The following is a 12,919-nucleotide window of genomic DNA, read 5'->3' as shown; positions in this document are numbered from 1 at the left end:
TTGACAGGGAGGACATGAGTCTCCTCATGGCCACAGATGGGGAACAGGAGGAAGAGAGTGACCCTCTCCCAGACCTGCTTTCCCAGAACCCTGATGATGGTTCAGTTGATGGAGTAGCCTTGGCAGGCAGCCTCACTGAGCAGCAACAGGTGGACTGCAGACAGGTGTTGCAGGCCCACAGACAATTGTTTTCACTCACACCCAGTCAGACTAACTGGTGCACCCATGAGGTGGATACTGGTGACAATCTGCCTGTGAAGAATAAGATCTACAGGCAACCTGACCATGTCAGGGATTGTATAAAGGCTGAGGTGCAAAAGATGTTGGAGCTTGGAGTGATTGAGCCATCCGAGAGCCCATGGGCTAGCCCAGTGGTCCTTGTGCCAAAACCTCATACCAAAGATGGGAAGAGAGAAATGAGGTTTTGTGTGGACTACAGAGGTCTCAATGCTGTCACTAGGACAGATGCTCATCCCATTCCAAGAGCAGATGAGCTCATTGATAAATTGGCTTCTGCCAAGTTTCTGAGCACATTTGATTTGACAGCTGGCTACTGGCAAATCAGACTAGCTGAAGAGTCAAAAGCCAAAACAGCATTCTCTACCCCTAGTGGGCATTATCAGTTTGTGGTAATGCCCTTTGGTTTGAAGAATGCACCTGCCACTTTCCAAAGGTTGGTGAACCAAGTCCTTGCTGGGTTGGATGACTTTTGCGCAGCATATCTAGATGATATTGCTGTCTTTAGCTCCACCTGGGAGGATCACCTGATCCACCTGAAGAAGGTTCTGGAGGCCCTGCAAAAGGCAGGCCTGACTATCAAGGCTACTAAGTGCCAGATAGGGCAGAGCAAGGTTGTGTACTTGGGCCACCTAGTAGGTGGGGGTCAAGTTCAGCCACTGGAGAGCAAGATCCAGTCCATACAGGACTGGACTCCTCCAACTACCCAGACACAAGTCAGAGCCTTCTTGGGCCTGACTGGGTATTACAGAAAATTTGTAAAGAACTATGGGTCCATTGTGACACCATTGAATGACTTGACATCCAAGAAGATGCCCAAAAAGGTTCAGTGGACAGTTAGCTGTCAAAAGGCATTTGATGACCTGAAGAAGGCCATGTGCTCTGCACCTATCCTGAAGAGTCCTGACTACTCCAAACAGTTCATTGTACAGACAGATGCTTCTGAGTTGGGGGTGGGAGCTGTGCTTTCACAACTTAATCAAGATGGTCAAGACCAGCCCATTGCTTTTATTAGCAGAAGGCTGACCCCCAGGGAGAAACGTTGGTCAGCTATTGAGAGGGAGGCCTTTGCTGTGGTTTGGGCCCTGAAGAAGTTGAGGCCATACTTGTTTGGTACTCACTTCCTAATTCAGACAGACCATAAGCCCCTCTTGTGGCTAAATCAGATGAAGGGTGAAAATCCCAAACTGCTCAGGTGGTCCATTTCCCTACAGGGGATGGACTTTACAGTGGAGCACCGCCCAGGGACTGACCATGGTAATGCAGATGGTCTCTCTAGGTACTTCCACTTAGAACATGAAGACTTATCTGGTCAAGGTTAAGTTTAATGTCCCTGCGTTTGGGGGGGGGTTATGTAGGAGAGTAGGGTCTGCTATCCTATGGTCACCCCAATTTTTGCTTTTTGCTTCACTGGTTTTCGACTTACTGAGGCTGTGGGCCTGCTAATCAGACCCCCAGCCTGCTGTTCTCTCTCTAAATTTGTAATACATGTGCTATAGGTACATACCACAATTGGAAATGGACTCCTTGTCAGCCCCTGTACCATGCACTATAGGTGCCCAGGGCATAGGTGCCACCAAGGCCTACCAGGGGCTGAAGCATAGCTTTTGCCACCCCTGGCTGGTTCTTAAATTGACACAACTGGCTGATCACTCAGCTGGGGCAAGTGGGTGTAATCACCCCTTGCTTAGATATAGTATACCTATATCTAAACCTATATCTGGACACATATATAGCCTGTAAGCCACTCCTATGGAAGGCCTCATCAATCCTGGAGGCAGAGTGCGTGGTTTTATGTGAGATGGTGCTCTGGCATGAGCTGAGCCTGTCTGCAGCTGTCGGGAACAACTCCCTAAGCTGATCCGGGATAATGCCATACCATATACTCTTAAGCGCATTATAATCCTCGCGGTTATATAGCAACTTTGGTTTGGCTTTATCAAAACATGTCGTGTAAGGTGTCATACGAATTGGAATACTATCCCCTCGCCAGTTCTGGCGACGGGGATAGCATTCCACCCTTCTAGAGGGAGAAGACATGTTACTTTACTGAAACGCGGTTGATTCAAAATGAGCCTCAGATCCACAAAATGGATGCCCCTGCCACAGACACGGGTCTGACCTCCTGCTGCTGACCGAAACCCGGCAGAGGAGGCCTGGACAAAGAGCTTCCTGTCACAGGGCGGTGTCAAACCACCCCAGACAGGAGATAGTGGATTGGAGTAGGGAGGTTTCAATGAAACCAGACACTGCCTGGGGAGCACAAGGCTGCCCCTTGCAGGATCCGGCCAAACCGGTTCTGGGGCCTCCCAGCCCCTGTCCCAGCGCGGCCAGGATCAAAGGAGAGGGGTGTAACCACCCCCTTCCTGGGTCCCACCCATAGGAGGGGACCTAGCAGGATGTCCAACCCCCTAGATTCGAATAAGAGGGGGAGCAGTCCCAACGGACCTCAGATCATCCTGAAGAAACATAAGAAACGAAATCTGGACCCTTCGACTTTCTACACGACGTGAGAAGACTGAAGAATCTCCCTTGTGGTCAAGGAGTGACCACCCTGTGCAAACAGGCACCATCCAGCCCTCGACCCTTGCTTTGTTGCAGTTCCCGCCGGAACTCGAGCGACAGAGATCGACGAGATCAAGCTTGCCTGCCTTCTACCTGCCCGATCCACAGTCCCTGCAGAGCTGAGACCCGTGGAGGCGACCGGAAGCGTGGGGCACGCCATCTTGAAAAGGCCACGAGACGCTGACCGTGCGGCCCACGAGTGACCCTCGAAGCTGTACACCGGGGTTTGAGAAGCCCCAGCCCCGAGCTCCACTTGCACCAAAGCTCACCCCTCCACACTCGCTGAGTGCTGCGTGGGGCCCTTCTGCTTGTGTGCGCTCGACGCGTTGGCCCGGTCACTTGCCAGCTGGCTTGTGGCCCCTGTGCCGACGAACTTTGAAATCCGACTTGCTTTTCTGGTTGCTCCAGATCTGCACCAGCTCCTGTGAAAAGGAGCACCCACTCTGACCCTCCTGGTTCGAGTGATAAGCAACCTCCCGGTTCCGCGTGGATTGCTTTTGCCAAGTGCTGTTTGCTACAATCTTCAAGCCGACGGTGCTGACGGCGAGAGCCTACGTGGGACAGATCGTGACCTGCTCCTGGACGTCGCAGATGCCCCAGAGCCCACGTGACAGCGGAGAGAAGCCTATCGACAACCGCCTGATTGCGCCCGACATTGCCTGGTTCCGTCCTGGTTCCACCCTGGTCACTGCTGAGTGACCCAGACTCTGTCCCCTCTGCTTTCAGGTACTTTTCTACATCGATCCACCCTTGGATCGCACCGGACACTTCTGCTTCACAGCGCCTGCAGCTGCAACAGCTCCAAGCACCCAGAACCTGCGTGACAGAACCCGACGCCACTTCGACCCTGTGCACCCACGGCCTGTGGGTGAGGTAACATTGCAACGCCGGTGTCTTTACACTGGTACACACCTCTAGGGTCTGTGTCTAAAGTTTTGTGTTCCTAGGTTCAGCGGAAGTATCTTTTTATTCACTTTAACTGACTTTTACGCACCATTGACAGTGCATTGGTGCGCGCCGCACTTTCCGTGCTGCACCCGTCTCCTGTGGGCTACTCCCGACTTCTTCATTGCTTGTCCTGACTGCTCCCAGCGAATCTCTAGGCCCTAGGCCTAACCATTGTTCGTAAAGTGTTACTTATACCACTTTTTTGATATATGGTCTGAGTGGCCACCCGCCCTCATCCATAAACGTGCAACTTTATATGTGTAACAGTGCTTTTGATTTAACGCTTGTGCCCCTTTCCTCATAAAGAGTACTGGGGAGTAATTTAGAAATAAATACATATATTTTTATAATATATACTTGTGTGGTGTCCTTTCATTTGATTACAGGATTGTATGTGGTAAAACAAGCTCGCTTAACACGACCTCTTAAGTTAAGCCTTTAAGGCTGCTTAGTCCATGCTACCACTAGGATAGCTTGTCTACAAGGTTGACTTACAACCTGACATCTTTGGGGTTTGTTTGGACTGATAACCAGTGGTTCCAGAATTGGAAACACTACCTATCAGGCCAACTTCTCACACTTCCCACTCCTGCTGTGTAGAAGTAAACTCCCTTGGGCGTTGGCATATAGCCAATGCTGCTGCTTCCCCCTTTATGTTACTTTATATTACTTTACATAATGGTTGATACTGCGGCAAAATTGCCCATCAGTGTTATCCCCAGGTCCAGGGCAGGTGCTGCCCCATAATCATTCTGTACTTGTTTCAGAACTTCAGGCAAAAAACTGCTATTGAAGGTGTACCATGTATTTTGGTGTAAACTGCACCGAAGACTGTACGCCAAGTGGCACAATCTTCCACCGTGGGAGCCATCCCCATTGGCAAGCATATTGTTAATATTCTGTGTTTGTCTTGCGGGCCCGTATGGGGGCATACCGCTTCAAGCAGGCTTGTTTTGTGTACTATCCAGAACGGAATTTTCTCCCGACTGATGGGAATCTTTTCCAATACGGCGTTCAGCATTAGTGGACTGATACCCATGGTAGCCAACTATAGTTGTGCTGCCTGAGCCGTCCGCGCAGGGTTAACTGTCAGTGTGTGAAATTTCTGTAAATCTTTACTAAGTCTTCGTATAGTGTTGTTTTTTCTGCTGCATCTACATTAGCAAGAGTAGGATGAGGTGTATAAGCAGCTAGGACCGGCCAAGTCGCCCCTTCTTTACTGAGCGGACCGAGTCTCTCATTTTCTACAGTATGGGGGTGTGCACGTTTAAACCAATTTATGTGTTCTTGGTAAGTTAACAGATTTTCCATGTCCACAAGTGGAAAGCATTCCTCCGGTGTTTCATCTTCGATGTAAGTCCGGCAATAAATAATACACACACACAATGAAAAAATCAGAGACCAATTTATATAAATAGAACTTGGTTATATTTATTTTGTAGAACCACAGTACTTGTCTCAGGTAGGTACGTTTTTTTGATAGAAATACTTTTCACTACCAAAAGTAGACAGTGCAGTCATACTTTGCAATATTAACCAAATTCAAAAAAGAATACATTCAGCATACAGGCCGGTGACATCGACTTCGAGTTTGAGTTTTGGAGGTTAGTGCCAGTAGTGGGCTAGGTTCAAAACAGCATCAACAGCACACCTCCAGCGGTGCAGGGGCGGCCAGTTGCAGGGTGCTAACACAACGTTGGGTGCCCAATGCAAGTCAATTGAGAAAGGCCAAATCAGAAAAGAGCTACAGGCTGTGGCCAGGAGGCTAGTTGGGGGAACCCAACAGCTGGCGAGGTAAGGACATCCTGCTCAGGGATGTAGGGACACCTTTGGTCCTCTTTACCAAGGCCCAGGGTGGGCGGGTGCAGGGTTACTTTTGGTGTTATCAACGGCTTACTGGGGCAGGTCGCGTTGAGGGGGTCACTGTACAGAGGCTGCAGGCGACGTCGAGGAGTCCAGGAGGGGTCAGCCAAAGGTGTACTCAGGCTCTGGAGCACTGGGGAACCATGTTGATGGTGTTGGGCCTCTTCTATTTGGGCTGGAGGTGTCGGGTGCAGAGGTAGAACCCGGTGTCAGGTTTCACGATGCTTCAGATCACAGAGGCCTTGCTTGGAGGTTGTTGTTTTTGAACAAGTTCACTGGTCTCAGGAGGTCTTGATCTTTGTCGAAGGCAGGCAGTCCTCCCTGGGATTTGGAGGTCACTGGACTACAAGACGGGTTAACTTTGGCGCCGTTTTCATCTAGGGTTGCAGACAGGCTGGCGGGGCTGGGGCTAACTCATGTGCTTTCTGCAGTCTTCTCTGCTTTTGTGGCACTGTGGTGTCGGGTTCTTCTTAGGTTATCAGAAACCGAAGTTCAGGGCTCAGATACTACATTTAGGGCTGTTTGAAGGGAGTGCCAGATAGTAGCCAATTGGCTACTTACCTTAAGGGTGACTGCACCTGCAGGGGGAGGTTTGAAGCACTTCAGCCCAGAGCAGGCTTTGTTTCTGACCCACAAGAGCACAAGGCTCGCCCCTCAGGAAGTCAGCAACATGTCTAGAGGTGGCCGGCTGTTGGGACCAGTCAGGCACACTCTAGTGGGTTGTTAGATTTCAGGGGCTCTTTCTAAGCGGTCCTTAGCGTGCAATATTCAATGAAGCTGACACTGGAATCCGTGCAGGTTCATCACAGCGAGATGTTTGGTACCAAACATCTCATCATTCAGTGCAGCCATCAGGGAGCTTGGAAACCCGTAGTGACGAGTATCCAGCCCGTGTACTCACTATAGCTTCCCTGTTTACCCACAATATCCAAGAATCAACATGGTTATTGCAGGGGCATATCTGCTCATGTAGATATGTCCTGATAGGGGATAACGTGCACCCTGCCTTGGGGCTGCAAGGGCTGCTATAGGGGTGGATTAACCATATCCCATGCAGTGCCCGTGGGCATGTGTGAAGACCGGATTTTCGGACCAGATAGAATCAGCTCACAAAACACCACCAATCCAGCCGAAACGTAACCATCTCCCTCCTTAGGACCTATTTATCCAGGCACCTGGGTACCTACCTGAGGATGGGGAATTAGCAATATACAAGCTCATATCATCAAAAACACCACTAAATCTATAGGGTTACTAGGAATACTCACTGATTACTAAGGACTTCCATGCCCTACACCACACTCATACCTTATAGTCTTGCGGCAACTCAGACCCAGACTATGCTATCCTCCTACTCATAGTGAAGGGGGCAGTTCCGATAACTTACCATTACACACTGACCACAATCAGTGCTCTCACTATTTCATACATACACAAGCCACAATCCTGTGGGTATACACACTGACCACAATCAGTGCTCTCATTAACGTCGCTACACAACGACGATCACTTTCCTATGAATACCTTCTGCTCTCTCTCTCTCTGTTGGGAAGTTTCTCTCATACATCTAATATCTACTGGGGATGTCTCATATGCAATTGTTATATTTTATGTGGTACACAAGAATGGCCAAATCACAATATGCAAAGGTTATTATCAAATACAAGTGCTCCTCTACTCCCTTGCTCAGTTACCATTTACCTGGACGGGAGATGCATCCGTTCATATAACAGCATCTGACTAGAAGAAAGGTTAACTTTATTATGAATAATAATACTTGCACAATGGTTCACTAAGAACTGGGGTTCCTTTATTATTATAACATCACAATAACTAGCAATCTAGACATAGCCTGAAAAGTAAAGGGGAATAGACACATACACAGATCTGAGGGGTCTCTTTATTATAAAGGAAAGCTTTATTACTAACGCATAAAAAGGGAAATGGATTATAACAGACTGCACATCGCTGAAAGAAAAAGGATTAGCAATACAGTAGGGAATCTAGCCTAGGAAATAAAAGACAAGATTAATGTATATGGGCACTAATATAACAGGACAAATATCACCTGATTAGTATGAAGTCTTGCTCTAGCTGTCATCTGGGTTCCTCTCTCGTCTGTGCCTTAGCTCGTCTCAGATACACGCATCTGCGCTGATCACTCTGCACTGGATTCCTCTCCCCCACGAACTGTCTTCACCTTCCAACTTCAGTCTAATGATATAGTTTCTGCCGCTCTGATAACCGTTCGCTCCACTAGCTTCTTCACTCTGTCTGATTACTCCAGCTCCAATGTCCAATTCACTCCAGCTGCTCCCACAGACTAATCCACGATATAACTTCAGTCTCTTCCAAAAGGCAGCACTCCAGACTCCAGCTGTTAACTGCCTGCTCCAACTAATCACAACTCCTTCTGATAAGTAACTGCTTCTGACTGCTTTCTTCAGCTCCAAAAATCATCGGACTTCTCTCTTCAGCTCCAAACACCATATGCCTTCTCTCTCCATTCTAAAAACCAACTGCCTTGAACCATCCTAAAAACCGACTGACCGCTCCGCCTCTTCTGCACTTCGCTAATATGGAATGCTCTCTCCTAGTGGAAAGTTCCAGCCAGTAGCCTCCTCCCACCGAATCCATTCACCAGGCTCCCTGCTCCAGACGCCCCCACAGTGATCAACTGCTTGTTTCGTCTAGAGACTTGAGCCCAGGGACATTTCCTGATAAGATTCAGCTCCGGACAGATCTCTCCAGTTTGCAAAGAGCGAACAACACCTCATAACTAAAACATCACCTTTACCCTGCAAGCATTTCAGTCTGCAGAGGCAGAAAGCAAAATGGAGTCTCTCTGGTTCTGGGCCTTGTAGGCCCGAAAAGAATGAAATAACACTTAGCTCTGTCAGAGTACATACACACCCCATACCAATATGTAATATAAAGTCAGAACTACAGGATCCACCCTCTACTATAGATAGCATGATGAAAGGACACATAATTATGTCAAAGCCAATAGGCAATAGATGGATTAGAGTCAGAAATAAGGGATCTATCATCATATAAAGCGGCTATCCTCTAGTTTATGCTTCTAGGTCTGAAAAGAGGCCTAAAAGGACCAAAACAAGCTAAGAATAGGGATCCAGGATGGTAGCAAGCTTAAAGTCACCATCACTCAGAAATAGAGCCAAAAACCAGGTCAGCACAGCATGGCACACATGAGGGATGTGTGCCGTGTCGACTCTTCAGTTTAGTCTGCCTCAAGACACGCAGCCTGCAGTGGCAGAGTGCGAGGCCTCGGTGAGGGGGCCCGAGGGTGGCAGAGTGCAGAGCCTCAGTGAGGGGGCCTGAGGGTGGCAGAGTGCAGAGCCTCAGTGAGGGGGCCCTAGGGTGGCAGAGTGCAGGGCCTCGGTGAGGAGGCCCTAGGGTGGCAGAGTGCAGGGCCTTGGTGAGGGGGCCCTAGGGTGGCAGAGTTTGTGCTGCAGCCCTTGGGGTTCCTCGTTAGTGCCCATGCCCTAGGTGCCAGGGGTTTCATCCACTAGGGACTTACAAAGTCCACTGAAGTTGTGTCAATTGGGAAACAAAATGTAAAGTTTATGGAAAGAGCTCTGGCACTGGAGACCCGGTTTTCAGGGACCCTGTGCACTTCCAGTCACAATCGCATCATTTTCCAGGGAGAAAGTGGGGGCTAACCAGGTCCAACAGAGGCACTTTCCTACAATGACCCCCACACCCACGGTGTTTTTTTCCAGGTTGTGTAGCTCATTATTGGGTTTTTTTCCTGTCCCTAACCACCAGGTTTTACTGAACATTATCCCTTCCACCCTAAATGTCCTTCCTCCAATGGCGCAGGCTCTGCTGGGCCGTGGGAGGATATATTCCATGGTTAGAACCGACAGTGGGTCGGTCGACAGAATAATCAAGGTCTGCTCGACCTTAAAGGAGATGGGTGGGCCGAGGGTTTGGTGGCCAGAGAACCTTGGCCGCCAAACTCTAAATCAGTGACTAAGTTGTGATAATTTTTCATGAATCATTGCAGAACCATTGTTTCCACCTGTCGATAATGATCCAGGTTCAGTAAAGATGCGCTGAGGCACCCGATTGTTTCTTACATTGTTCAAAGTCGCGTCTTTAGTCAGAGTGATCACAACTCAACTATAATGGTGATGCTTTTGTTTTAAAATGGAATTGTTCAGAGTTTAACTGTGACAAATGTCTGTTTTATCCTAGCAGACAAGTCTTCCAGTTTATCTACAGGATTTCCATTTCTCAACACTGAGATTTTTCAGAGGAAAGAAGAACCGGTGCCGGTATCAATTGATGCTTTCAGTGCAGGCGTCGGAGGGAGCGGCGCAGACTGCAGGCCAGGTATGTCGACTTTACTTTCAGGGTCATATGTGGCGACTCCTTTCAGTGAGTTTCAAATGTTTACAATCTCAGGCTGTGTCTGAAGCCCCGGTGACTCTTGTCGCTAGTGTGAGGTCCTCTGCCAGGAGACTGTTGTTGTCCTCTGTTGTCACAGCCCCTTGGATGCTGAGTTAGAAGGGCCGAGCACAAGGTGTCCTCTAAGACCGTGATGGCTCAGGAACTCAGAAACAATATGACGCAGTCAAGAACCTCCGCACCCAGGCAGTTCATGTCCTAAAACAGTGAAAGGTGTGATCAGCCAACCTAAGCGTCCGATGTACAACCCCAAATGTTAATATATCGTTCCGCGTCTCACTTACGGACGCTGTAATATGAAGCCCTTTGGCCCACATGGACTGTCGTAAATGCAAATTGTAAGTGCTGATGTCGCTGAAATGCCCCAGTGATACGTGTCTTTACCTGGGAATACTGACAACATTATTAAAACGCAGCTATCCGTTCACCACACACAAGTAAAAACCTTCCAAGTGCAGTGAAGTCGCTGTAATGCAGAACCAAGGTCTCTTAGCAGCTCTCACCTCCCAGGGGATGAAAGCCATTTCACTGCTGTGTAGGGTGGCTCCTTCATGTCATCACACAGCCCTTTTCCAGTGTGGGACTTTCACTTGTATATTATTGAACACAGGTGCATGCGTCTCATTGAAGGAAAGAAAGACCTCAACACACAGAATGCAATAGGTTGTTACGCTAAGACACCTTATGGTAATCACGCTCTTTATAAAATCATTTCATTCATTCATTCACACTGACCCTTTGAACTGGTAAACAGTGTCCTTGATGGAAAGAAGTGAAGTGGCCACAATATTGCAGTAGAACTTCCTGTCTTAAGTTCTTCCAATTCCCTCCAACAATCCCCCCACTTCCCCCATGGCCCTAGGGGGGTACAAGTGTTTGAAGAAAAGATGATCACAAGTCAAAGGTTTGGACATGGGAGGACAGATGGGAGGAAGGAAGGAATGAAGGGGAGGCGTAGGAATTCTACTGCCTGGAGCAGATACTCTGGCCGCGCAGGAAGGGAGTCCTGCAGGTGGACAGCACAGCTCACCCTGAGTGTGTAAAGTATACTACAGGGGGCTGGTGAGGAGCTGTGGAGAGAAGGAGGAGGCTGATCAGGGGGTGGTCCTGCAGGTGGACAGCACAGCTCACTCTGAGTGTGTAAAGTATACTACAGGGGGATGGTGAGGAGCTGTGGAGAGAAGGAGAAGGCTGATCAGGGGGTAGTCCTGCAGGTGGACAGCACAGCTCACTCTGAGTGTGTAAAGTATACTACAGGGGGATGGTGAGGAGCTGTGGAGAGAAGGAGGAGGCTGATCAGGGGGTAGTCCTGCAGGTGGACAGCACAGCTCACCCTGAGTGTGTAAAGTATACTACAGGGGGATGGTGAGGAGCTGTGGAGAGAAGGAGGAGGCTGATCAGGGGGTAGTCCTGCTGGTGGACAGCACAGCTCACCCTGAGTGTGTAAAGTATACTACAGGGGGATGGTGAGGAGCTGTGGAGAGAAGGAGGAGGCTGATCAGGGGGTAGTCCTGCAGGTGGACAGCACAGCTCACTCTTGTTGCGTGCTTATCTAGGTTCCTGATCGATACTGTGACCTTATGCCCCTATTCGGCTATAAATCCATTTATTCCCTATATTGGCATAACCGTTCAAGTGCGATTTTCTGAAAAGTCATCTCTGGCCTCACACGAACAGAGCCACATTCCAGCATGACTCTCTGCTACTTCCTTTGCGACCAATTAGTGCAATGACAGAGCAGCAGTCACTATCTGATATTCCTAGATAACACTCCGAGTTCTTCAACAAGATAAAAACTTAGCAAACCTGGAAATCCCCGCTTGCTATGTTTTGATTAGTAATGGAACTCTAATGAGCAACTGATAACTGTCACTTCCTAGTGACATCTTTAATTGACGTCTTATGTCCAGCAAACTTGCGTCAAACCCGGCACCTGTCAGGTATAAATATTACCAACGTTGCCTTAAGCAATGCGAGTTCGTTGCCTCTTGCTGATGCCAGCTGCCTGCATGACCCTGTGTTGGTAACTCTAGCACTCTGTCGCTGCAGCCTGCTATCCTGTGGTGGTGAAGCTGCTGATTACCATTATCGCCGCTACAGCGCGAACTATGGTGCAGTACGCTTAAGGAGCTGAACAGCCGTCCCTCTGCGAAGACATCCAGCAGATTCCAGCTGCCCGCGGACGCTGTCCCCCCTCCTTCCTCGACGCGCTGAAGAGAAGCCGCTGCATTTCTCGTGCAGAGAAATCCAGTCCCGGCGCTTCCGGTTTACCCTCGCGGGTGACTGGGATATCGAGAGAGACCCCTGAAGGAGATACCAATCCTCCATCATTCTATTCAGAGGTATGGTGTTGACTAAACCCTTAGACGAGAATTCTTGAAACAAACCTTGGCAAAACCAACTTAACTTAAAGCTACTTACTTACTCCCCTTCTCACGTGTTAGGCTTAGGTCAGGCACACTGGGGTAGGCTTAGTTAGAAGCACCAGTTGAGTATGTTAGCCTAATGTATATATGACTGTATATATGTTTTATTACTTTTAAACCATTGTATGGCTGAGAAACCATATCAATGCTTTTACAATTCTATTTCGCAATACTTATCTTACTGTACGTACTTTTTATAATAACAATTATTGCAATTGTGGCAATACATTTCTCTTGTACGAGAAGAAAGACTGTTCAATAAATGTTAACCCTTTATTGACAAACGCCCGTCTATTCTCTACATACCGTGAAAGTAAACTGCACTAGACTGACTGAGTGAAATCTATGTCTATTGTTTCACACGACCCTAGAGATTGACTCTTGATCTGAGGAGCAAAGTTGTCATGTTACACGGTTGTTGGAAAACTGAATCCCTTCTTGTCTGT

The 12,919-nt window shown here is 48.6% G+C and overlaps 1 protein-coding gene across 4 annotated transcripts in view; it reads left to right on the top strand.

Moving 5' to 3' along the window:
* Positions 1–12,919, top strand: part of LOC147729428 (uncharacterized) — a 203,135-nt gene that overhangs the window by 152,233 nt on the left and 37,983 nt on the right. For 2 of the 4 annotated variants that reach the window (XM_086959769.1, XM_086959767.1), the window contains exon 5: positions 9,835–9,972. In XM_086959769.1, coding sequence (XP_086815895.1) covers positions 9,835–9,972 — 138 coding nt within the window. The remainder of the gene's footprint in view (positions 1–9,834; positions 9,973–12,919) is intronic. The other 2 variants (XM_086959768.1, XM_086959770.1) reach the window with 1 other exon arrangement.

The sequence above is a fragment of the Lissotriton vulgaris genome, chromosome 2_2 (assembly GCF_964263255.1).
Source record: "Lissotriton vulgaris chromosome 2_2, aLisVul1.2, whole genome shotgun sequence".
NCBI classification, from domain to species: Eukaryota; Metazoa; Chordata; class Amphibia; order Caudata; family Salamandridae; genus Lissotriton; species Lissotriton vulgaris.
The sequence above is the reverse complement of the archived record's forward strand: the minus strand, read 5'-3'. Positions and strand labels throughout refer to the sequence as shown.